Here is a 27586-nt window from a genome sequence, read left to right as displayed (position 1 = left end):
AGGACACACCCGGAGCCACACACACCCGGAGCCGCACACACCCGGAGCCGCACACACCCGGAGGAGGACACACCCGGAGCAGCACACACCCGGAGCAGCACACACCCGGAGCCGCACACACCCGGAGCCGCACACACCCGGAGCAGCACACACCCGGAGGAGGACACACCCGGAGCCGCACACACCCGGAGCAGCACACACCCGGAGGAGGACACACCCGGAGCCACACACACCCGGAGCCGCACACACCCGGAGCCGCACTCACGGGTGAGCCAGCACGGCGGGCGGGGCGTTCCTGGAAGGCGGACCTACTGGGTGGCTGGTGACAGCCACAGGCAGAGCGCCTCCGAACCACACGAATACACACCACCCATCCCCAGTGAAAGGCGTCCTTAATGCGACTGTCCTCGGCAGATCCCAAGAACGCCAGGGTCACCGCAGCCCCGCCCCGCCGAGGCGCTGGCGACCGCAGCCCAGCGAGCGGCGGTTCTCAGCTCCCTTCCACCCGCACAGCGCCGCGGGAAACGGACGCCCGTGGCAGTCCCGAGGGCTGAGCTCTAATCCCAACACTCCGCCGGTGGCATCGGCAGCGGCCACCAAGCGGGGGAGCTTGCGCCACAGGAACCAAGGCTGTGTAGCCACACTGGGCCCAGCACCAGCTACACTGCCCACGCCAAGTGATGGAAATCTGGGCAAGGATGGTGCGAGCTTCACCTCGCTGCGGGGAGAGCCTGGTGTCTCACCTGAGAACAAGTTAAGTCAGGACAACTTAGCTGTCCCCACAGCAGCTCCCCAAACCGGCACAGCTAAGTTTCGGCCGCGCGAAGGGCCCTCCCTCCTCTCCTGCTCCGGGGGAAGCGCTCGCAGCGTGGCTGCAGGTACCGCACGGCGCCCCCGCGGCGCTGCCCGCCGGTTGCCCGCCAAACGCCAGGTCGGGGTCCCTCGCTGGTCGGGCCCCCGACGAAGCCGCGGGAAAGCGCCTCCCCGCGCCGCCGCGGTCCTCCCGCACCGGGGCCCACCGGGAGCGCGCGGAGCGTGGGCAGGGGCGCCGGCGGGCGAGGCCCAAGGCGCGGGCTCCAAGGCGCGGGCTTACCTCGTCGTACATGAACTGCAGCGTCAGCGCCGACTTGCCAACCCCGCCGCTGCCAACCATGATCACCTTGTGGAGGGCCAAGGAGCTCTGGCTCTTACTCTTGTTCGCAGCCATGCTGCCGGTTTGCTGAGGCTGCCACACGCGACAGGAGACCCGTGGAAGAGCTGCCAATGACAATGAGAAGGAAACGCTGAGGGCTTTGGTTTCCACCCCGCCGACGCCCCGCGCCCCGGAGGCGCCGAGGCCAGACACGCAGGGCGCGGCCGCAGCGCCAGCGCGAGCTGGGCACGGCTGTGGGACGGCGGGCGCGACCTGCACTGACGGCCCGCGCGGCCTCAGCACTGCCCGCCCAGGTGGAGCGGCCGAGCCCCGTCGTTCCGCCCGAGCCACCTGGAGCCACAGGGAGCGCGGGGCCGGGGCGCTCTACCCGCCTCCACCTGCCGCCCCCCCCCACGTCCCCCGGCCCCCCGGCCCCGACTCCACTGGCCGCGCTGACCAGGGGAGGGGCGGGTACCCTGCAGAGCAGGGCCCTTCACGACGGGGAACTGAGTCATTTACTCAAGTGTATTTCAAGTGATGAACTATAATGAGTTAAACTTTTCTAAAAATAACAACCTCGTGGGTGAAAACCAGTTCAGTCTGGCCAGCCGAGATAAACTGAGGCAGCACCCCGGAACTGCGGGGAGGTAAGGTATTCCCCATGCTCCATCGAACGCATACGGCCTGGAACTTACTCTAACCCAAGTGCTGATTTTTATTTTAACAATTTGTATAGGAAAATCTTTCTATTTCACATATACCACAGGGCCAGGAAAAGGGACACTGGCCCAAGACTGGCTCTGCCACTTGAGCTGTGTGACCTACACCTAGTTACTCGATTTCTCCAAGCCAGTTTTCCTGCCGGCAAAAATGAGTAAACCACAGCCCACCCGGCAGGACTCTTCTGAGTGTTAAAATGAGATAACACATGTGAAAGACCAAGCACAGTGCCTAGCACACAGTAGGAACTTAATAAAGGTTGGTTTCCTTCCATCTAATTTTAAGAGGATTTTTTCTAATTACAACATATGAGCCCTTATTTCCATTACTTCTGACAAAGTAACTGAAAATACCCTCCCTAGAAAAGTACACAGAACAAGCACACAACACACACCATTAGGTAACATAAAAAACACTGTTCTAAATCAGCGGTTCCCATCCTGGCTGCACAGTGAATCACTGGGAGCTCTAACAGCACCCTGGGGCCAGAGGCTCTGATGGGACCCGTCTGGGACGCAGCCTGGGACGCGGTCTGGGCCAGTATGAGTGGAGGTCCCGCCTACTTTCCTCCCCCTTTCACTGGGCTACGCGTTTATTTGCCTACACTTGGCCTTTGTTCCACTCCCCTTTTCTAATTATGTGCTTTTTAATAAGTGTTCTAAGCAATTAACTAGATAATTAAGCACCTTTGAGCTGTGACTAAAATAGAATAAATGGGAGGAGGCACAGGCTTCCCCACAAGGTTTTGGTTTAGGAGGTGAAACTGCTTCTGGCCTGATTCCTGGTCCACAGCTGTCCCCACAGAGCTGAGGCTGGTGGAGGGGGGAACCTCCAGACAGGCGAGCCGTCACACATTTCTCTGAAGCAACCTCGCTGCTATGAATTAGTACAGCTGTATGAAAATGAAGAAAAATGTCCTGGGTTAGGGGGCTTTTATAAACACCTGTAATTCTGAGCTATTATTTCAAAAAACAAAATTTTTCTAGAACCATAATAAATGAACTGAAAACTATTCAACAAATTCACAGATATTTGCCAAAATGTGCTGAAAGCTCAAAAACTGAAATAACCATGGTGGCTGTTTCCAATCCACATAATTGCTTCAGTCCACCTGACACGACAAGGGGAAGGCAAGAGAAAGGTAGGGAAAGGCTAGGGAAGGCAGGAGAAAGGCAGGGAAAGGCAGGGAAAGGCAGGAGAAAGGCAGGGAAAGGCAGGGAAAGGCAGGGAAAGGCAGGAGAAAGGCACGGAAAGGCAGGGAAAGGCAGGAGAAAGGCACGAGTGCCTGCCCAGTGCCTGCCCTGAGCCAGTCCCTGGAACCTGGACATGCTGCCTCCACACTCCTGTTATTGGAGATAATAAACTCTGATTTGTTTAAACTACTGTTAGTCTATTTATTGTTCTTGTTTTCGTTTTTACTTGTACTGAAAGCATTCCAGAAACACTCTTTGCTTTCAAAAAACTCAAAGTCGAGTGGTTCTGGCAGATGAATAAGTGAATATGTGCAGGATTATAAATCCCACAGAGAAGTATGCAAGGGGTGCTCTGGGGACACAGGAGAAATGTCTAAATGAGACTGGAGGTCAGGGAAATCTTAAGGGAGCAACATAAGGACTGAGATTTGACTAGAGAGGGGAGGAGAAAAACCAGGAAGAAAAACACTTAAAGCTCAGAAGTCCATGCGATGATTTGCTTATTATAGATGTGCCTGGCCAACATATGTGTTCTTGAAAATAACACAAGTATCCTTTTCCCCAACATGTCATTGTGAAAAGTTTCAAACTTTAAAAAAAGTTGGAGGAACTGCACAGTGAGTGCATGTACCCACCCCCTGGGTGCTACAATTCACACTGTGCTCCACTGCCTCTCACGCCCAGTCAGCCGGTATCCCTCTACTCACCCATCAATCGTCTAGTTTCTGCCGCATCTCATGAAGTCACAGACATCAGCACACTTCACCCTAACTTCAGCATATACATCATTTTTTACAAAGCAATTCTAATCCCCACATTGCCTTCGCTAACAATTTCAGAACTCCCTCCAGGGGTTTGCAAACCTCCTGATCTCTTCAATGAACTATCTGGGTTCTTAGCCAGTCCCCGAAAGCCATGACACAGACCTAGGCCCTTAAGACCAAGTCCTGACGTGGCTCCTACAGAGTCAGAGAAGTCTTCCACTGGGTCCTCGAGAAACACACCAACAAACACCCTTTAACACGTCTCTACTCACCAACAGAGAAGCTCCGCAGCTTGATTTATTTTTGTCCCCCAAACACTTAAGTGCTACTTTGTGCAAAGCTGGGGATCTGTGCCCTTAGAAAACTCAATCTCCCAAGGAAAGACACTTTAATACAATTTCTCACGAGCAGCAATAAAGGTAGCACAGGGCAGAATGTAAAACATCCTGCACTCTGGGGAAAGAGAAGCAGGACAGGCCTGAGCATTAACCAGAGTTCACGCAGCAGCTGGGGTGAGAGGGCGCTTCCCAGCATCACGCACACAAAGCAACAAAGGCATGAAGCACCTCGGCGGGTCCTGGCACCAGAGTACTGAAGCATATGGGGTGGTGGGGAATGACTGTGTGATCAATCTCAAAACATAGGACAGATTCATCTACAAAGGGGCCTCAAGTGATGTCTTAAGAAACGTACCCTAGAGAAACTGAGGGGCCACTGCAAGGGGGGTCCTCTAGCCCGACTTAACCTGTAAGGCACTGGGGCGATAAGAATAAACATGTACCCTTCTGTACAGAAAAGTGAGACACTCAAAACCACGAAAGCTTTATTTAGGTGGCTTGGCAGGGAGGCAAGAGAGTTGCGAAATGCTTTTTATGTAATGTTCTATGATATATTAATAGAAGATAAGGCTCTCTGCCATTTAGTGTTAATTCAAATACCAGAACACATATTCACTTGAGAAGTAAAATTCTGCAAGCAAATTGCAGCATATAAGCCACACAGGAGTGTCAGGAGGAGCAGTGGTCTCTAGTGGACCTTAGTCTCACAGGCCAAGACAATCAGTGTTAGCCTTTTGTCAAACTTCAGCCAGGAGAAAGTGAGTTGGTAGATAGAGTCCAAATGCCACCTTGTCTGTATCACAGGGTTGTCACAAAAATCAAATAAGAATCTGAAAATGAAGAGGAAACTTACCCTCCAGTTCCCGTCAGAAAATTCAAGTGTCCTGGTAACACGTGCAGAAGCACATGGGACTATCAAACACTACACATCTACAAAGAACTGCACTTAGCACTTCTCTCCAGATCGGGTGACTCAAAGGTAATCTGGGTATTACTAATAGGTCATAACTATACGCTGGACTCTCCCAAAACAGTATCCATGGTTTTAATCCTTTAAATAACAGTCAAAAAGGAAGACAATCCTACTCTGAGACTCCTGAAGCACCAAAATAATTAAAGACAGTAAAGAAAAAACCACTGAAAACTTAGGAACGCATGAATCCATACCTGTAATAAGTATTATATAGACAAGGGTGAAGGGAGGGCTCTTGCTTACAGTAGAACACCAAAGGCCCACTGATCAATGTAGAGGGTGCCTGAGCTGGGAAATCAACACTTTGCAACAGTTACAGTAAAGACTGGTTCAGGCAAGAAGCATTCATAGATGCTACACTATGCTAAGCGAAATAAGCCAGTCAGAGAAAGACAAGTATCACATGATCTCACTCATATGTGGACGCTAATGAACAAAATAAACTGATGCACAAAAAAGATCGAGACATTGAAGCACGGAACAGACTGACATATTTGGGGGGGAGGTTAACCAATGAACTTACATGCATATAAGCAAAGCCCATGGACAGACAATAGTGCGGGGAAGGCCTGGGAGGGGGTAGGAGGGGGGTGGAAGGGGTCAAGGGGAGAAAAAAGGGGGAGACATCTGTAATACTTTGAACAATAAAGATAAATTAAAAAGCAAAAAAACAGGCACTACATCTGAAGGGGAGAGTCAGAAGAGGAACAAGATAGATACCTGGTCTTACAAGTGTCTCCACAGATTCCTTATGAGCCAGACTCTGAATTTTAACAAGCAGCTAAGCATACTCACACCATTCTAAGTGTCAAGGCAAATCCCAATTATTCATACCACTTCCCGTTACAATCCAAATTAGGAACAATCTGATCTAAATAAGGGTAGTGAAGGACCCTCCCCCCAAAACTAGCACTCCCAAATACAAAGTAACACAGGAAGCAGGGATCATAGAGACTGCGGATGCTGAGTAATGAAAATGTAGAACCCAGTGACACTGTCTATCCGGCAGGCATCATTTTCATTCCTGTTGAAGATCAACATGGAGTCTCACTTCTTAGCATCTAACACATTATTAAACAGCAGTGACAAAATAAACTGAGGGACTGTATAAATGAGTGTGCCAGTGTCCGTAAGAATCTGTGAGTTGACAGCACCTCGCTTCCTGCATTAAATCCCTACATCACTTCACAAGCTTGTGATGATCTGTAAACAGTCTCACGGGCACACCTGGGGCTCCGAGAGGTAGTATGTATTCACGTGTCTCCAGGGCCTACAATTCTGACTTACCATGTATGAGAGACCTAGAAATGCCCAGAGAACGAATAAAGGAATGAATGAATGAATGATGAGGGAAGAGTTTAAGCAATAAAAATGAGGGCCTATACTAAACAATATTCCATAACATACTACACCGCATTTCTCATCAAAGTTCCATTAAGGAAATGTCTCCTGAGTGTTTTATCATGAATGCTAATTCCAGAAGGTAAGCCATTAAAGTAGAAGCCCTCCCAGAGGTTCTTTTTGTGGCTTAACAATAAATGCTGTTAGCTACAAAAATAATTTAAAAATACACACACATACACGTGCACGCACACACTCAGGAGCCAATTTGAAGAGATTGGTCAAAGATGGTCAATTAAAGATATATAAAGATAGTAACTGCAGTGGCTTGAAGTGCACCAAATTTGTCCACAATGATGCTAAAAAAGCACCTTACTGGTCACTTTTGGAGGTCTAGTGAACAACTCATTATTTTAAAAATTGGTAAATGAAGGGAAAGAATTAAAAATATATCTTGCTTCTCCTATACAAACTATGCCATAGGGTGACCAAATAATACATGGAGCAAGTTACCCTTTACAAAATATTCTAAGAAATCAAGGAATGGGAGAACTTGAGCTATTGCCATTTTGCAACTCCTCATGAATTAAGAAATCTAGGCACTAAGCATCAAGAGCTGCTAACGGGGGGGGGGGTGGGGGCGACATTATTAACATCTTGAAAAAGGCACAACCATCAATGATGTAGTCTTGCTCCCCACAAAGCTTTTAAGTCTGGTTCCCGAGATACAGGAGACAGAGGAATGTGCTGAACATGCCCCCAGAGACACACCATGAGCAGTACAGAAACTAGAGGAAGTTCTGCAAACAAGCCACCCAGTTTTTCCAATGATCACATCTCAAGAAAAGAGAGACAAAGAGGGGACGCTACAGATTATGAGACCTAAGAGGCATATCAACTGATTGAAACATATGGACCTTATTTGGACCCTAATTTGAACAAACAAACGCCTAAGAAAATTTGGGCAATGTGAACATGACTGGATTGGAAATATTAAGGAATTATTGTTTAAAATTTTTCAGATGACTTCATTTAACCTCATTACAAATGAAGCTAAGTGACATATGGGATTTGCTTCAAAGTCATCAAGGGGAAAAGAGTGGAGAGTTACATGAAATAAGATTAGCCATAAATTGATAATTGTTGAAGCTGGCTGATGGGTACAAGGTAACTTGTTATGCTATTCTTGTACTTTTATATGTTTGAAAATTTCCACAGTAAAAAAGTTATTTAAAAAATGAAAACAAAAATATAGGTGCTACTCTCCTGGCGATTCCAATTTAGGACCATAGAGACCTGGCACCTACATCCTTAGGCCGTCCAGACGACTGCAACTCACACCGGGACTGAACACCATCCCCTCAGACTTGAAGCTCTCTGAGAACAGATTCTGTACTTGTTAACCGCTGTTTCACCCCTTACCTACCACAGAGAACATACATTTTCTCAACTTAAATCTGTAAGAGTTAAAATAGTCGTCTGGGCAGAACCATGAATCTAACTGCAAAGAGAATTCTTTTTTTCTGATAAATATCAATTTTCAGTCTCACAGTTAAATTACGCTACCAACTTTTGTTTTTACAAGGGCCATGGTTCATTGCTTTGTTTAAAAAAAAAACTGATTCACATTTCAAAGTCTGATTCAAAATTATTTTGTCATCCTTACAGACCGTCCCTTTATTTTTCATTCAGACCCAAGTGAATGCTTTCCTCTTCATATCCACCTCCTCACTAGAGAGCCTTACTCAACATAGTCTTCTACTTATCTTATGTTCTTCAAATTCAAGTACAGTCATTTCTACCATAGTCACGCTACAGCTTTAAAGTCTTCAGAAACAGGGAGCCCTAAATAAATGAGAAAGAAGGTTGCTTTTTTTAAATTGTTTGCTTGGCCCTGGCCAGTGTGGCTCAGTCAGTAGGAACACTGTCCCATACACGGACGGTCCCAGGTTCAATTCCCTTTCAGGGCCCATGCCGAGGTTATAGGTTCGATCCCCAGCCCCGGTCGGGGAGCGGGTGGAAGGCAACCCATTGATGTTTCTCTCTCACATCAATGTTTCTCTCTCTATCCCTCCTTTCCCTCTCTCTAAAAATCAACAAAAATGTCCTTGGGTGAGGATTTTTTTTTTTGTTTGCCTTTAGAAAATGTAGAATTTTACCAAAAATAACACAAAATAATAAAGATTGAAAATGGTATGTTCACTTCAAGTAAAGAAGTAAATACAGAAAAAAAGTGATTCTGATTTGAAAAAATATTGGATTTTCACAATTTAGAACAGAATGGAAACTCTAGAAACCAGAAAACAGGTTTTAAAAAGTACTTTATTAAATTCTATCAAGACTTAAATTTTAATTTTTACCAAAGCAGGTTTGGAAGATTGTTAGTATACATTTGTAGCAACGCTTTGCAGTCCTAGCTTAAACCATCCATAGAAACGAGTAAGCCACCCTGCGTTGAAGTTCCGACTGAAATGCTTGTTATTTCGGAAATACACACTCACGGACTTACCACTTTCATTTCCTAAGCACGGTTACCAATCTTCACATTGAGAAAAAACGTACAAATTGCTCATCTTCCCTTAACAAAACCTAGAAATTAAATTCAGGTCAATTTTTTAAAGATTTGCTTAATCACCCAAATCTCCCATTTTATGAGAAGAGGTAAGCATCCGTGGCAAGATTCCGCATCTTCAGATGGAGTGTTGCCAAACCATCCCTCCACGGCCCGTCAAAGGACCCGAATGGACTTTCAGCTATTTTTTTTTAATCCTCACCTGAGGGTATTTTTCCCATTGCTTTTCAGAGAGTGGAAAGGAGGGTGCTTTTCAGAGAGTGGGAGGGAGGGAGGGATGGAGGGACGGAGGGAGAGAGACATCAATTAGTTGCCCCCTGCATGTGCCCCGACCAGGGTCGGAGATCAAGCCTGCAACCGAGGTCCATGCCCCTGGCCAGAATCGAACCTGGGACGCTTCAGTCCGTGGGCCGACGCTCTAACCACTGAGCCAAACCAGCCAGGGCTTATGCTATTTTTATTTTTTGCCATAAATCACTCAGGCTTCTCTGAAGTCCTCCCAACTCTCTTCCAAAATAAAAAAGCAAAGGCCTGCTCAAAGTAATAGCACATTAAGAACAGTAACAAGCCCTGGCCCCTTTGGCTTTCCGCAGTTAGCATTCACAAACTTCACGCCTTCTCCTAGAGGTTCACCTTACGCATCACTTCTTCCTAGAGGCCTTCCTGGACTTCGGCACCTCAGTAAGGCCCCCTGTCCAGACCCTCCAGTTCAGCCCCTTTGCTTCCTCACTGCAGATCACCTGCAATTCCTATCTTTTTCTGCTTTCCACTTACTTCCTCCACTACAATTAAACCTCCATGAGGGCAGGCACCAGGTCTACTGTTTTCCTTCTGTGGGAATGTTTCCCTTTATGATCGTATAAGTCAGGCTGCAACCTAAATAACATGAATTCTACCCAAACTATGGTAATCATAAAATCTAATATACAGTGTAAATTTAACACTTGCATTCATCCATATCTTATTTCCATTACTTATGGTCAAAAGCATAAAAAGTTTAAGCCACTATGTTCTTATTTCAAAAGCAAAGTTTGACAAGTGGATAACATTAATTTTTTTGTTGTTGTTAATCTTCACCCGAGGATATTTTTTCCACTGACTTTTAGAGAAAGTGGAAGGGAAGGAGGGAGGAGGAGAGAGAAAAATATCGATATGAGAGAGACACATCACTTGGTTGCTTCCTGCACATGCCCCGACCGAGGCTGGGATCGAACCTGCAACGCAGGTACAACACTCTAACCACTGAGCCACATCGGCCAGGGCTAATTTTTATTTTTTAAGCTTTGAAAATTTTTCACTATAAAATTTAAATGTCTTAAGATTGTTATTTATTTGAACTTATCATGAGGCTATCATTACTAGTTATGACACGGGCCCTTAAAACAGAGATCATCAGACCATCAAGTAAAGTAAGTTTATTAAATAAGTCTCAGAGTAAACAAAAACTGTAGCCCCAGTGGTTTGATATTTCAATACAATATGCAAAGTCCCTAGTTTTACCAGAGAAACTCTTTAAAAATTAGAGCAACCTAGTTTTTATAAAAATCTATCATTTCACCCACTGATTTAACTAAGGATTTCTAAGCATTTGTTATTCAATGGGCAGAAATTTTTCTGACTGATCACCTCTTATAAAGGAGCACAGACCCTCGCAATAAGAGCCGACCCTGAATGGGGCTCAGAGCCCCTTGGCTCCGGGCCCTATGGTCACCCAGAGAAGAAACCGTAACGGCTAGCTAACAATCTTTAACAGATACAAATTCGGTAGGGTTGCGGCTGGATCTGTTAAATCTTTCTATTAAATGAAGATGCTCTGCCTTGACTGCTCTATTGATAAATTTGTATATTTTTACTGCTTTTCACTAACTGGGGCATTCCAGTAGTGATGGTCCAGGCGAGATACACTGAAGTTATCAGGGTTCTCGGAGTTCCTCTTCCTGCACACTCAGCCTTTCCCACACACACGAACTTAAAGAAGGAGACTCGACTCCCCCCTTGTGCAGCTGCTCTTATCATCAGCATCAGGGACCAGAATATTCTTATACTCTCATGCATGCATGACTCAGTTTCCATGCCTAGAAAAATAAGGAAGTCGAATGAAATAATCTAGATTCCTTTCCCATTTTTTGTTTTCTTCTGAAATTAAATCTGCAAAACAACTTAAATTAGCAACGCTGTGTACCTAAGGACATTTGTTTTGGGTATTTCTGTTCCCTAAGGAACATTTCTTTATCTGTTCTCCCGCCAAAAGAAAAGAAAAAGAACAAATTAACAAACTCAACAAACAAAACCCAGAAAGCTCCTCGGTTGCTCATCTTAGAGCCTGCTCTGGCCTGTACCACTCCCTCTGCCAGGACTGCCCTTCCTCCCGATGAAGGCTCACCTGCGACTTCACGCAGCCTGACACTCCCCCGCCGTCCGAGCGTCCCCAGCTCAGCCGACTCCCGCAGGCTTCCGCACAGGGCGCCCTGCCCATCAGTACAGCCCCCGCCGCGCCGAGGTGAAGCGGGATTTCCTCCGGGTGCGGTCCGTCCCTCCCACCCACTGCAGCTGCCGGCTCATCCCTGTGTGCCCAGGGCGCCCAGTACTTCGGAGCTGCCCAATACGTGCTGGACAGAAAACCCGAGTTCTCCTTCTGGGCTGTGAGGCCTCAAGAAGACAAGCGTTAACTGATAAACTGAAAAGTTAATTCGCTTATATGATGACTTTCCTGAACTACAAAACAACAACAAATGGTGGGAGGTGATCTGCAAGCTCTGGTTTTTAAAAATGTATAGTTTTTCTGCAATGAAGTCCTCTCCCACCATGACATCCCCCCTCAATGGGTCTGGGGATTTCACTGGCCCTAGAAAGTTCTACCAATTTATACAAACTCCAGTTCCTTCCACCTGCAAAGGCAGCCTCGCGGGCATTAGCACTATTTCAACTCTCAATAGCTGAAGGTCGAATTAGGAACTAGCATATGTGTCCCTGTTCTGAATTATTTATCCAAATAAAATCCTGTTAGGGATGTACTACTATTTCTACTTCTGTATGTATAATGCATGCACCCAAACAGAACTTGTCTAACTGCACGGTCACTTAACTAATTAATGGCAGGGCTAGGACTGGAGCCCCAGCAGTCTGGTTCGGAGTCCACTCAGCCACGACACGAGGCTGCTCCATTAGTGGACAGCTGTGGGGTGGAGAAGGGCTTCAAACTTGGTGTGAAATACTGGAATTTCTATCAGTGACACAGAACTATGCATCAGGAAGCTCGTTAAAGAGAAAGAAATGCACAGGCAACTAGAGCACAAGTTTTAAAACAAAGACCTGGGAGGAAATGTGCAAAAAAAACAATTATATACCCCAAATATTGAAAACAGGAACTTGAGTAGATATTTGTACACCTGTGTTCACAGCAGATTGTTCACAACAGTGGAAAGGTGGAAGCAACCCGACTGTCCACTGATGACGAACAGAAAACAAAGTGTGGTCTAGCCACACGATGGGACATTATCCAGTCTAAAAGAAGGAAATTTTGACACATGCTACAACATGAATGAATGCTGAAGACATTATGCTACGTAAATTAAGCCAGACACAGAAGGACAAATGCCATATGATTACACCTGTATGAGGTACCTGAGATAGTCAAACCCACAGAGTTGGAAAGTAGAACAGTTGTTGCCAAGGGCTGGGGAGAGGGGAAGGTGGGGAGTTGGTGTTCAATGGGCAGAGTTTCAGGATGGGGTGATAAAAAATGTTTTGGAGATGGACAGTGACTATATAACAGTGGGAATGTACTTAATGCCACTGAACTGTACCTTATAAATGGTTAGAATGGTAAATTTTATGTTATGTTTGTGACAATTTTTTTTAAGTAGTTATACACCAACTATAGTGTGGGACAGGAGGAAAAACACTCGACTAGAAGTCTGGAGTCGGCCATTAGGACACTAATGACCTCCATTAAGCTACTTTTCTCAGCCTCAGTGTGATCTATAAAATATACAGCTATGTGTATCCTCAGGGCTACTATGAAGGTTACATAAGAAAACACCTATCCTAACACCTGGCTCTGAGTATGCACTTAGCTGTTTCTTGAATATCACTCTGATATTTTAGAAAGTCTTGAGAAAGAAACTGGAGCCAAAGCTGTGCTAAGGCAGGAGGAGGTGCCAGTCCTTAAAAGAAGGGACCAGGCACGGAGACTTCTTTGCCCTGACAGCTGAGGCAACCCCATCCGAGGGCCACACTAGGAAGAGGCCTGGCTTCTGGACTTCATTCAACCACTCACCCACTATACTGACTTGGCGAGTCACTTCACCCCACTGGGCCTGAGTTCTCCACCCGAGGAACAGGGACACTTGCCCTGCCCATCTCAGAGTCCTGGCGAGGAACAAATGGGAATGTACTGTTGAAGGACAAACAACTGAGTAAATGTGAAGATCTAACTGGCTTTATTAAGCATCCCATCACACAACCAGAAGGACCCATGGAGGGACTGTGCAAAATGAAGGCTTTTACAGGCAGAAAGAGGGTGGGCAAGAAAGTTAAAAGAGTGGATTATTTCTGGCCACGGTCACCTTCCTTTAGGGGTAAGAAGGGGGGCTTATCAGGCAGATGACCTCACTAGTGCTGACCAGGGAATTCCAGATTGACTGTCTAAAATTCCACTCCTGGGAGAGGCTGAGACTGCCGTTAGGTTGTGTTAGGTCTTGGTGGGGCCCAGCAAAAGTGACTCCACTTTGGGTCTGCTGTTTCTTTTTAATAGTACTAAAGGCTTCGAGAGCCCCAAGAGCATTTTCAATATGGAAATAAGAGTAGGAATATTATCATCATCAATAGAGGTCGTTCAGACCCTTCTTTCTTCTCTATCACCCCAAAAGGCAATGACACTCACCTTCAGAGGCACTGCTGATGGGCAATTCATGACCTGCCCTAAACCTCCCCAAGCAGGTCCTGACATTTCTCTAACAGAAACTGTCTTTCATTCGATTCTCTCCCCTGCTGTCAGTGTCTGAAGCCTTAGGGAACCAGCACCAGGAAACTGCCACCTACCCAGCCTCTTCTAAGAATGTTCCTCTACCTTCCGGCTTTCCCTGAGACTTGGGCGTGCCCTGGGGACACCAACTCTGAAGCAGATGCTGTTTTCCCTCTCATGCCATGTGCTGTAGGGCCAGGGGCACTGTCACTTCCAATTCAGTACTTCTCTCAGCCCAATAATGTTCTCCTTCCTTTTATAAAAGCCCGGGATCTTCAGGGCTCGGTTAACACCCGTTCCCCCACCTTGCTGCCGGAATCTGCAGGCCTCCTCCTCACTCCCCTCATTTATTGGTGGAATTTGTTTCTTGTTCGCAGGCTTCCTTTCTATCCAACTCCTGGCATCTTCCTCAGTGACTTCTATGTTCACATGGACAAGCTTGGCCTCTCGCAAGCTCCTGACCTTCTCTTCTCCAGAACTATTTTCCTGCTTTCTACCTACTCTGCTAGGGGCGGACCCTGAGCTTCATCACTGGGAGCTTCTGTCCCATAACCCTCCAGCCTCAGCCACCACCTGCAAGTCCACTCACTCAAATGCCCACCTACCACAATTCTCTGCCTTCACACTTGCAAGCAGTGGTCTCCAGCCCTTCCTGCACACCAGCTCCCTCTGAGCTATAGAGGGAGAGAAAATCATGCAGCCAGCCTTATGAAACTTCACATTGAATGCATTTATGGTCACAAGCCAGAATCCACTCAGCCCTTCCCAGAAATCTTACTGGGTCCTTCCTACACTCACGCTCCGGAAACAACCTTCCCTCATTTCTCCCAAACAGCAGCCTTTGCGCACAAACGCCCTCAGTGCTCCTCCACCAAACCTACAAACCTACCAGCATCCATACACATCTCCTCTGTGTCGCTGGCTACATGGAGAGCATGCTCCTACTCCTGGCAAAAGCCAGCCCCTCCTCACAGGCTTTGGACTCCAGCAGCCACCACCCCCAAGCCCAAGAAAGTCACCCCAGCCATTACCTCTCTTCCCACATCATTAGTCAGCCTTTACCCCTCCACAGGATCATCACCAATGGCACAAGACCCATTTTGTTTAGGCTCACCCTAAACACACACACGCGTTTTCTACCCCACACGTCCCTGCAGCAGGAGACAGTTTCTCCACTGCCCTGGTTATCTATGCCAAGCTTCCCGCACTTCACTGCAGATACAGATTACCTGAGGGTCTCGTTCAAATGCACATTGCTACTCAGCGGGCGAGGAGTGGAGCCCAGGGTTCCGCACTGCCCGCTGCTCCAGCTGCTGCTGGCCACAGATGCCCTCCAGCAGAAGGCCCTGCGTCTCCTTCCCTCACTGCTTCTAATCTGCTTCCTTCCCCAGCGTAATTTCATGGAAACTGGTCTTGTCAAAACACCAATAAATTCCACGTTGCGAAAGCCAATAAAAACGTTTCTTTCTCCTCTCCCATCCCCTCCCCCTCCCCCTTTTAAAAAATGAGCGTGTAGGACATGTGATAAAACTTTGCCTGGAAAGGGGAAGGCCCCTAGCAGGCCAATTCAAAGATCCCTGTGGGCATCTCCCTCCAGGGTCTGGCCTCCGCCTCCGCAGCGCCACGTGCCCCGGGCCGCGGTTCCTCTGGCCGCTCCTCCTCTGTACTGTCTGCCAGGTCTCCTCCATCACCTGACTTCTAACGTCAGTACTCCTCAGAGCTGAGTGCTACAGCCTCTCACCTCTACGCTCTCGCTCAGTGATCTCACCCATACCAGCAACTTTATATGCAGCTCCCAAACTTTTCAAATGCAGCCCGGGTCACTCTTCTGACCTCCAGATTCATGTCCCTCTGCCTAACTGCCACCTCAGCCCACATGGGTATCTGGCAAGAATCTCACCCTTACGATTCCCAAACCAGAACTCTTAATTCTTCCGCCCTTAAAATCTATACCTTCTCCACTAATCTCCATCTAGTAGTTACTAAAGTAACTAGTCATATACGGGGCATTACTAAAAGCCAAAAACCTGGGAGTCATCTTTGATTCCCTTTTCCTGTCCCCGAACTCAATTCATGACCAATTCTGAGGCAGGATAGAAAGAAGCTAGGAAAATTCCTTGGCAATAAATCGCAAGATCTTATCTTCCCTAACCGAGGACACTTAGGAGCAAATGGTTTACACATTCCAGTCCCTGTCCCTCTTGGGTGACATTCTTTGAAAGTGAAACTGACCAGAGAATGACCCTGACCTACTCTTTTGAATGCATCAGCATATTAAAGGACATACCTGGAAAGCTGATGAATATTCTATTGAGATCCTCCCTAAAATTCTAACCTTTAGAAAACAGATAAAAACTCTTAAAACAAAGGACCCAGTGCATGCTCTCCCTAGAACACACCTGTGCCTTTACCCACTTCTTTCCTCAGGCGCATATATTTGTTTTCTTTCTGCTATGCTCTAAGGGTTCCCACTAGACTTGCAACAGGGGAGCAGTGGGCAATGGCAACTTGTCCAGGGCTAACCCCCTGAACCTGCCTCCAAGGGCGCTCCTTCTGCCTCTGTAACTTGTTTCCTGAGTCCACAGAGCCCAGGTGGCTCATTCCTTCTGCCTCCGTGACTTGCTTTCTAAAGGGCCAAGGCACCTTGCCCAGGCTCAACTCTTTCTCACGTTTCCAAAGGGCCAGGCAGCTCCACAAAGACTCACTCCTGTTGCTATGATCTTGCCTCTTCTATCTTAAGCCCTTCCTTGTTTCACTGTCCCCAGCTTTAATAAATGTGCTCTCTAAATCACCTAGACTCACATCGTGAAATCTTTCCTGCAAGAAGTCAGGAACCCACTCATTTCAGACCACGCTGGGGCAGACCCACCTCAGTCTTGGTCCCTTTGCAGTGACAATTCTACTGATTTTCCATCTCCAAAATACATTTTAAATCCATCTGCTTCTTCCATCTTCTCTGCCACACCCCGTCCCAGCCACCAACCACTCAACAGCCACAACTTCCTAAATGACTTCTCAGTGCCACTTTAGCTTCTCTTCAATCTGTCTTCCACATAGCCCCTACTGTGAATTTTCTAAAAATGCAAAGAAAAGTGTGCTGCCCTGGCTGGTGCCTCAGTCAGTTGGAGCATCATCCTGTACACCAAAAGGTTGTGGGTTTGATCCCTGGTCAGGGGGCATACAGGAGGCAACCAATTGATGTTTCTCTCTCACACTGATGATGTTTCTTTCTCTCTCTAAAATCAACAAAAACATATCCTTGGGTGAGGATTTTTTTTTTAAGTGTGATTAAGCCCTTTAATGACTCATCATGAGTAAAACCCAAACCCTCTATTCACCATGGCCTACAAGACCCTACACCAACTATTCCCTGGCCGGCTTTGTCTTCTTCCAGTTCCATGAGTCATATGCTTCTATCCCTGTCACACGCTCTGCTCTTCTATAGTACTGCCTTTAGCAAGGCTTGAAGTAAGAGGAAGTTCGGTACAATCAAGAAACTGAAGAAAGATCCTTGCGGCTGCCTGGAGCAGGAAAAAAGGCAGAATATGGTATGAGATGAAACTAGAGGAAAGTAAGGGCAGGTCATTTACCACCCAGCAAGTCCCATAGTTTAGGGATTTTAAACTTTTTACTGAGAGCACTGGAAAGCCACTGAAGTGTTTCAAGCAAATAAGTGACATAATTAGACTTGCATGTTGAAAAGACCATTCTAACTACAGTGTGGAAAAACAGAGCAGTCTCGAGATGTGGGAGATGCAGCAGGCAGGCCAGAGGCAAGGGTGGCCTAAGAGGATGGCAGCAGACATGGAGAACACAGCTCGATTTCACACTATTTAGGAGGTTGCAATACTGTGATTTATAAGAAATATATTTGATCTTGGGCCACAGTTCCTGGCTCACCACTCTGCAAACCCTTGGAATGCCCTGAGTGAGAACAACAGGTGCATCTTTCGTTAAATGATCACATCTCCTCCTCCCTCCGTTCCTGAAAATGCCTCAGAGCCAGGAAGGTGAACCGTGGCTCACTATTCATAACAGGCCCCTTTCCACCACACCTGGGTTTATGCCAATGAGGCGACGTTGGAGCGCACCCTAGGGAGGCGCTGGTTGCTGGGGAACCAACCTGGAACTGATGGTTGGAACTTTCAGTCCCACCCCTGGTTTCTAGGAGCAGAGAGGGCTGGAGGTTGAACCAGCCACCAGCAGCCAATGATTTAATCAATCAGGACTATGCGATGAAGCCTCCCTAAGAACCCAGAAGGAGGGTGTCAGAGTTTGCAGGCTGGGGAACCAGGACGCTTCCATGCGCCACCACGCTGGGCCCCAACCTCCTCCAGGACAGGCACTCCTTTGCTAGGGACCTCACCCTGTGTATCTCTTCTTCTGGCTGTTGATTCGTACCCTCAACTATCCTTTGTCATAAATCGGTAATCTAGTGAGTAAACCAGTTTCCTGACTTCTTTGAGCTGCTCTAGCAAATTAATTGAACCCAAGGAGGGAGTTGTGGGAACCTCTGATTTATACCAGTCATGGGGCAGAAAAGTTCAGGTAACAACCTGGAGACCGGCATTTGAAATCCAAGGAGGGGATCGCGGGGCCCTCCAATCTGTAGCCAGTTGGGAACAACCTGAGCTTCTAACTGTTGTCTGAAGTGGAGGGCAATCTTATGGGACGGAGCCCTTACCCTATGGAATCTGATGCTGTCTCTAGACAGTGTCAGAATTGAGTTGAATTGTAGGACACCAAGCTGGTGTCTGAGAATTACTTGGTGGTGTGGACAACCCCACCCCCTATACATACACACCACATTGGAACTGAATATAAAACCTTTTTAAAGTTTAACAAAAAATATGGCAGAACTTACTGAACAGATATAATGTGAGATTTTTTTTAAACGCTTACTATGCAACGGGTAGATGCACCACATTAGCTAAAGCCCTCTCCTAATAACAGGATCAGCTAATCTACAATAAATGGCTGGCCACCAATCCTTTCCTGTTTTTAGAGGGGGGAGAGGGAAGGAAGGAAGGGATGATGGGAGAGGTAGGATGAAAGAAAAGAAAGACAGTAGCTCATAAATTAGGACAGTGAATGGGAAAAGGGCCAAAAATTGGAAGAAAGGAAATCAAATTGTGCTGACTTTTCCAGTCTGCCTAATGATGACTCTGACCATCTTCAAGTGGGTCAGGATGAATACAAACGATTCTCAGAATACTTCATTATCTGAAGTTACAGCTTAACATGATTTATGAACTCTCGTTATAAATATGCTGGGTTCAAAGGATATTTGTTACATGAAAATATTAGAGTGAGAATTTTTAGAGATGGAAGGAAACTGAGAAGTCATTTAATGAGGCTTCAGGCCAAGGATTCCTAAATTCTTCTCTCCACCTACAGACACTTCAGAAAGATTTCATCTATAGGCTAAAAGAATACAGCCCTTCTATCCAGGTGGATAATTAAAATACCTCAGCATTTCAAAAGAGAAATTAAGACTTGCTAGGCAAATAAATATAATCCAAAGACTTAAAATAACTGAGGGTGGGGGGTTTGATTTAGGTTCACCAAGATTTTTCAGCTACTTTGTCAGTGAGTTTTCTTTTTAAAAATACACAGATGATTAATGACTACTTTTAAGCTGTCTATCAAAGAGATCGCTTTGGCAATAATTTTTTACCAATTTGTTTTAGGATTCAAAAAAACAGTCAGCTGTTCCATTTGGTTTAAGGATCAGCAAGATTTAAATGTCTAATTTCCTAACCTACTGCATATTTGGCTAATTAAGTCTAGCATCTGACAATGAAGAACCAGAAGAAAGAACATAAAGTATAATATTAAAAGATTCTATAATAGTAAAACCTCCAGCTGTATTTTAATCTCCTACAGTACATACTTTAGTAAGCTTATGAAACAATGATTTTCTCAATATCTGGTCTGAACCTTGAAAAAGACACTGTGGAAGCTAGTGTCCAAGAATGCCAACGGTCCTCAAGCTCCCCTTGTGTAGTCAGTCCCCTCCTACTGTACAGGTTTGGTCTACGTGCCGGTAAACACGATGGTATATCACTGCCGATTAGGCGCCAAGACACTGCAGTTCCCATCTTGCTTATACTCTTTCCTTCTCTCTCTCTCCCTCTCTCAGGTCACTTGCTCTGGGGGAAAAGTCAGATGCCATGTTGTAAAGAGTCCTGTGGAGAGGCCCACATGGTGAGGAACTGAGGCCTCCAGCCAAGAGCCATGTAAGTGAGCCATCTTGGAAGCAGGTTCTCCAACCCCAGTCAAACCTTCAGATGGCTCCAACCTCAGGAGAGACCCTGAGCAGAAGCACCCACCATGCTGCTCCCAGATTCCTGAACTTCAGAAATTGTGACATAATAAATGTCTGTTGTTTAAAGCTGCTAAATTTGGGATAATTTATTCCCCAGCAGTAGAAAATTCATTCAATATATATATTTTTAAAATATATCTTTATTGATTTCAGAGAGAGGAAGGAAGAGGGGGAGAGAGAGATAGAAACATCAGTAATGAGAGAGTCATTGATCTGCTACCTCCTGCAGGTCCCCAACTGGGGATCGAGCCTGCAATCTAGGCATGTGCCCTGACAGGGAATCGAACCTCGATCTCCTGGATCCTGGGTCGATGCTCAACAGCTAAGCCATGCCTGGCCAGGCGAAAAGTCATTCAAAAGACAAACTTTAGAAGACCAAACAACTATATTTCCTTTAACTCATGCCATATGCTGAGTAAAAGTACATAACTTGGACTATTTTAATTTGGGTCAGACCTAATTTAGTATTTTCTTTTTTTTTTTCTTTTTTTTTTTTTTAATTTATTTTATGTATCTTTATTGATTTCAGAGAGAGGAAAGGAGAGGGAGAGAGAGAGATAGAAACATCAGTGATGAGAGAGTCATTGATCGAGCCCACAACCCGGGCATGTGCCCTGACCGGGAATCGAACCCTGATCACCTGGATCCTAGGTGGATGCTCAACCACTGAGCCACGCCCAGCCGGGCTACTTTAGTATTTTCTACATTAATTCCCAATCTAGTGGACCTAAAAGATGCTATATGTAAGTTGCCCACAAAGCAATAACAAAAGCAACAATAACAATAATATATTAGCAATTATCAATTAATAGCACCTTTCTCTGAATTTAGATTTTGATTTCTAAAAAAGCAAAAACTCCGTAAAGATTCATTTACAGCCATAACAGAAAACACTCAGGAAATGTATAAGCAGTTACTTTTTACTTTTTTAAAAAGTAACATAAACTTGAAATTAAGACCTAGCTGGCATTTTGCAGTTGCTATGGTAACCACATACTCTGTGATTTTGATACTCTGCTTCCAAACTCTCTTCATCTTTCTTTCCACTGTCACCCAACCAAAAGCTCATAAGCCCTCTTGACTGCTGGTTCCTCTACTTTTGAAACATCTTAGAATATGTACACACATACACCCATGCTTGTATTCCTAGGTAGCAAAAGAACTGAGGAGCTAAAGGAGACAGCTCAAGGTTAAATATTATCTCCAAGGTCAAATATTTATCTAGTATTGGTTAGACCTGTGGGTCTGTGCCAAGCAGATAGCTAATGCTCAATAAACCTTAGTTTCCCTCTTCCTACTTACCCGCCCCACCCCTGATCGAGAGTTCCATTTTCTCTGGTACTCTGACTCTCTGATTCAGACTTACCCTCAGCCACATGAATTCACTTTAAAAAAAAAAGACAAATCCAGGTATCTTGCATATCTAAGAGCAAGAGCTGTTTGCATAGAAGTATTTGGAGCCAATGAAAAGCGGGACTCTTGCACATTTTGAGACAAATACACTGGAAATATTAGACGAGTTCAACAAGATCTCTTCCAACACTGTAGTTCTAGGTTGTCTCCAAATTTAGCTTTCAGAAAAGGTTTCCAATGATGTTTCCAAATTCCATGACTGCATAAGAATTTAGCAACTGAATGCAAAGAGGTATTCTGGGATTGGGTGATATGGCACAAAGGATTATTTCAACTCCGGTTTAAAAATTTCCAGTCTCAAGTCATCTTCAGCCAAGGCAAGAGCCTTGAAGAATTACGGCAAGAATTTAAAACTTTTCCACTTCTTCCACCTTCTACCAAGACCCATTCGGATCCCATTTGAGGCTGTAATTCTTGTTTTCCTACCTTCATGTGCCTAGGTCCTATATTCCCAAAAGATACCTAATAACTTATACTCTCACTTTTTTCCACATAAAATCCTGAGAGGGGCTTGACTCCTCGGGCATAGGGAAACTCTGCTGAGATCTCAGATCAGAGTACCCATTTTTCCAACGAGAAATAAAGTGGAGAGAAAAGGGAGGAAAGACCCAACTGCGGTGAGAAGAAAGCAGACCAGCTGACTCAACTAAAACTACATGCGAGATGTAATATATCCTCGCCTTACTCCCACCCTACCTCCGTCGCACCCCCACTACCACAAAGGACACCCTAAACATCCCTTACTTCTTTCAATCCTAACAAGGAGGACAACTATTATCACCGTTTCACAGCTGCGGACTCTGCAGCACAGAGAGGTGAAAGCCATACTCAAGCTCACACCACTAATAAAGTTTCAGAACCAGCATCAAACCTAGGTCTTCACACCCTGTCCTCCAGTTCTTCAGTCCGCAAGGATCCCATTTCTGGGATCTTTGATAAATTCTAATTCTACTGCCCCAGGTTTAAGAAACATTGCCATAGCCTGTTTCAAGCATGGACATCCCAAGAATCTTGTTGCTCTGCTTAGACCGGGGCTCACTCACACATCAAAGGATACGCTGTCCCTTCTGATAATCAGCGCCCACTATCCATCCCCAAAACTTAACATAAAGAAATGAGGTTAGGAAACTAGGACAAAGCAGAACGCTCACTGTTCGCCAAGGGTTGAAACCAAGGCGCAGATGGCTCAAATGAACAGTCAAGCCTCTTCCAGTGGCAATTCTAACTCGGCCCACCAAACACAAGAGCTTCTCCCCAAAAGACTCATCTGACGGCAACAGCAAAGTTACAACGTTTCCAGTATTCGCCTGAAAATTAGCACAGAAAGGACCCTGCTGAAACGGGCAGCCGGGCGCAGCTCTCTCTGCCACTAGCAGTTCTGCACCGGCCACGGATCCGCTTATACCTATAGGAGGGAGGAAGGGAGGCGCTGAAGCCCGGTCCCCGCAAAGAGCTCAAGTGCTCGGTGCTTCTTCCCATTAGAAGCCACGCTCCGGGCCAGCCCCGGATCAGAAAAAAACTAAAGGGGAAGGGGAAGGAGGAGGGGTGGGGGCGGAGGGGGGTTGTGCAAAGAAACAACCTCACGCTCATTTGTGAGACAGGACCAAGAACAGATCAAGCAACTTTTGGAACATGGCCCCTGTTCAGTCCAAGTCCAAGTCCTTAAGGTACTTAGAAGTGTTTGCAACACTTCAGCTCTTACCCTGCCCACAGCGGCAACGAAGGGACGGAGGAAGTGGACCATCCTCGGGCTGAAGGCCCGAAAGGGCAGGAAGTGGAAGCAGAGGCCATTTGTGGGAAAAGGGAAGGAGCGGCGAAAAGGGAGAGGCTGGGGCGCCGCCCCCGCTTCCTCGGCTCCGAACTGGTCTACGAGGCCCAGGGTCTTTCTCCGGGGACCTGCCAGGGCCGCTGCTCCCGCGTTGCCCGCCGCCAGCCTCGAGGCGCGACGTGTCCCGCCGCCGGCCACAGCCCTGCGCGGAGAGCGCGGGGGCAGGAGGCCGCCCAGCGCCCGCGGCGCACCCCACTTCCCCATCCCGCGCCCGAGCCCGCCCGAGGGGATCCCGCCGGGACCGGACACTCTCACCTGGGACCCGTCCGGCGCCGCCTCTGCCGTCCACTAGCGGCACGCCGCTCTTAAGCCCGCCCCGCCCTCTCCCCGGCCTCCTCCCGGGGCGGGACCCCAGCAGTCCCCAGCGGATTTGTCATTGAGCAGCTTGGGCTCGCTTCCCCACCCCCGAGCGCGCCCCCGGCGTCGCCTAGGCAACCCCGCCCCTCGAGAGCGCGCCCTCCCTTCCGCTCCCACCCCTGGAGGCCACGCCCACTGGGCGCCTATTAGCCAATCTGGAGCGGAGCTTCCGAGCTTCAGGCGGCTGGGGAGTGCGCTTCGCCAATGATAAGCCGCCTCAGGCAGGAGGGGCGGGCTCGGCACGCCTGCCCCGCCCCCTCCATTTCCTCCTCCAGGCGGCCGAAGGGGCTGCACGTGACCGATGCTGCAGTGGAGGAGTCGAGCTTTTCGCCGGATTGTGGGCGCGCGGAGTGGGCTCCCGTAGTGAATTTAGGTAAGGGCGAGGCCACAGTAGTGGAAAGCAAAAGGGAAGGACAGCCCTGGGGCAGAAAACCAAGGAAAATTATGATGCGGGTGCCGAAGGGTCCGGGCGGCCCTCGGGACCTCCGCCTGCGCGGGGACCTCCGCCTGCGCCGCGACTCGCTTGGGTAATGACTCCCGTTGGCGGTAATGGAGTTACCTGACCGACTCCTGGCAATACTCTACCCAGGTCACAGGGTCAAGAATCCGCACCCCAGCCCTAGCCTTGATGCAGGAAGTGCAGTGGGAAAGCTAATGGCCGACAGGTTTCTCTCCCACAACCTGCCCCTGTCATCGTCCCCCGGATCCCGGGGACTTGTAACTTTCTGTCCAAATAGGGCTTCACCTCGGTTGCTTTTCGCAGCAACCGCCCCTTCCTAGAGCTGAATCCTCCCCCACCACCTCCTCAGGATTTGTGGCCCCACTGACCCCTCCACAAACCTCGTGGCACGCACAACACATTGTATGGCAATTGTTTAGATATCCGCCTTTACAATCTCTGGGGAAGGAAACTGGTTCTTGCCCAATTTGATATCCACAGAAGCTAGCACCATGTCATTAATTCTTTCGTTGTTGATAATTATACATGTATTGTATGAGAGGCTTTGTGCCTTGATTAGATTGTTATGTATAAGCAGCTAACAAATCCAGGCCCTCCACCAATAGCTGTATCAAAAAGCAGAGAAGCTTTACTCTTGTTAAGTAACAGGCTTAACAAAAAACATGTAACCAGAAGAATATCTAGTTTAAAATTTTTTTAATATGTTTTTATTGATTTCAGAGAGAGGAACGTCAGTGATAAGAGAGCTGCCTGCACAGCCCCTACTGGGGATTGAGTCCAAAACAGAGACATGTGCCCTGACCAGGAATCCAACCATGACCTCGAGGTGACCTCCAGGTTCACGGGTCAACACTCAACTACTGAGCCACACTGGTTGGGCCAGGCAGAATATCCTAGTTTAGTCTACTATCTTAAGTATTCTGTTTTTACCCTTCTCGTATACATTAAAGACTTCTATTGCATACTAATTATATGACAGAAACTCTGCTAGGTACTATAAGGGAGAAGGGGTAGGACACTTCTCAAAAAGGAAGCTCTCTGGTATTTACAACCTAGAAAAGAAAACAGGCCCAAACCTTTTTCTATGGAGTAACGATTAAGTGCACAGGTTTGGAATCGGGAAGCATAGGTTCAAAGGAGAGCTCTACCATATAGCTAGCAATTACTTAATTAGGAAGTTAACCTCTGTAGTCCTCAGTTTCCCCAGCTGCCCAGTAGGAACAGCATCTTCACACTGCCAGTGTGAAGATTTAAATGAGATTACATGTAAAGCTCTCTGAGCGCAGTGCTGGGAACTTGGTGAGTACTCAACAAATTTAGCTTAAATTGTGATTGCCACCAGAAACCACGATCCACACTCAAGCGTGTTATAACCAACATAGGGGTAGCATTTCCTTCTAAGGCCCACTGTATCTGGGAGTGTGCAACACTATCATAGTGCAGCCAACATTCTGTATGGCCTGGTGGAAAGGACCTGCTGTGGTGGTGCCATTTTATCAAATCCAAGTACAGACAGAAGAGCCTGCCGCAGCCTGTCCAAGTGCAAGGTCATCAGCCCTGGGTAGGATTAAACTTCCCGGCTCCCTGGTACTGGGTGAGGCTATATGACTAGCTCTAACAATGACTTGTGAGTGGTGGTGACACAAATCATTTTTGGACTGGAGAATGTATTTGCCAGTGAAAGACCCTCCAGAGCTCTCTTCTCTATGGTATGGCCACTGGGATGTTTGGGAGTGTGGCTGCTCCATCAGCCTGGGACCTACCATAAGCACTCACCAACACCCCAACACCACCAGCCCATGATGGACATTTACGTGACTGAGAAACCTTTGTGGTTTGAAAGCACTAAGATTTGGAAGTTGTTGGTAACAGCCACGCAGCTTAACCACCTCTGACTGATACAAGGCCCGAAAGTGTGTCAAGCTGGGGACACAGTGGTGAACAACTCAGACAAAGGAACAGGTAATAAACCAGTAAACAAACAAGTAACTCTATAATTACTAATGGTGTCATTGCAAATTACTTGAGATTGGGTGGTCAAAAGCTCTCTTGGGAGGTGACATTTAAGCTAGGACTTGGATGAGGAAGAGTCCGTCTTGGAAAAAGCTGGGAGTGAGGGGAGAAGATTCCCAGCAGAGTAACAAGCACACAGACTCCTAAGGCAGAAAACAGCTAGGTAGCTTGAGGACGGGGCTGTGATGGGGTGCCATTTGGGGGGTGGGGAGGCCACAAGGGAGAAGGAGATGGGAGCCAGATTATGCAGGTAGGGGCTTCTAGGTGAAGATAAGGAGATTGGAATTTATTCCAAGTGTGAAGTACTGAGGAGGTTTGAACCAGGAGGGTGTCATGATTTTTAGATTTTAAAAAGACCACTCTGGCTGCTGTGTGGAGAATGGGCTGTAAGGAGCAGATGTGAGACTAGAGATTAGGAGGCTATTCCAGGGGTCCAAGCAAAGTGGGGTCCACAGGGCCAGAGGCTAGAAGGGTAATAAGGCACAGGGAGATAACAGGAGATTTGGGGAGATTGCAAGGGCGGGGGGAGGAAGCAAGAGACTGACGACTAACCCAGGGGGTCCTCCTGCCCAATCCTAGAAGCAGAGGCAAGGTTGGAAGTTGCCCCCCACTCCCCAAATACTTTGACCCTAGGGAGGTGAGGGCTCAAAAGCCAGACAGGAATGGGAGGGTGTGTGGAGGACAGCTGACTAATTTCCTAGAACAGCAGCCAGCATTAGGGACTTCCTCCCATGAGCTGGCAATGTTATATAAATAACTGGTATTAGAAAGAATCTGACAAGGCCCCTCATCCCCCTGGGCATTTGACACTTGCTGACCACCTCAATTAGAAGATAAAGGAGGCTGCCAATCTGTAGATGGAAACAAAAAAGCCTTTCTTGCCTACTGAAGGTTCTGGAAAAGATCTATAAACAACAAAATGAGATGGAGTTCATCTTCAGCACTGTGGTCATCTTTCTATTCCCTTTCCAGCCCTCGTCCAAATGTTCTCTCCCCTTCCTGCTAGCTCATTGTATTCGCAGCAGAGGGGCTCACAGGCTCACTCACACACAGGAGTAGAGGCAGCTAGTTGGTGAAAACCCAAAGTCCTAGACCAAGGGAAGCCCTTAGAGGAGGACCCGAGAGCCTCCATTCACACTGCCAGACAAAGTGGTTTATCGATCAACCCCTCCTCGGAAAAGGCATTGA

The 27586-nt window shown here is 47.1% G+C and overlaps 1 protein-coding gene across 3 annotated transcripts in view; it reads right to left on the bottom strand.

The window, feature by feature from the left end:
- RALB (RAS like proto-oncogene B) overlaps nt 1-24012 on the bottom strand; it is a 40067-nt gene extending 16055 nt beyond the window's left edge. The window contains exons 1-2 of one of the 3 annotated variants that reach the window (XM_081143326.1): nt 23824-24012; nt 1094-1257 (exon numbers count right to left, since the gene is read on the bottom strand). In XM_081143326.1, the coding sequence (XP_080999452.1) occupies nt 1094-1207 (114 nt within the window). In that variant the 5' untranslated portion in view covers nt 1208-1257; nt 23824-24012. Of the gene's footprint in view, nt 1-1093; nt 1258-15228; nt 15608-23442; nt 23765-23823 lie in introns of those variants that run through there. The other 2 variants (XM_081143327.1, XM_081143328.1) reach the window with 2 other exon arrangements.
- Between the last annotated feature and the right edge of the window lie 3574 nt (nt 24013-27586).

The sequence above is a fragment of the Miniopterus schreibersii genome, assembly GCF_964146895.1.
Source record: "Miniopterus schreibersii genome assembly, chromosome: 7".
Classification (NCBI taxonomy): Eukaryota; Metazoa; Chordata; class Mammalia; order Chiroptera; family Miniopteridae; genus Miniopterus; species Miniopterus schreibersii.
The sequence above is the reverse complement of the archived record's forward strand: the minus strand, read 5'-3'. Positions and strand labels throughout refer to the sequence as shown.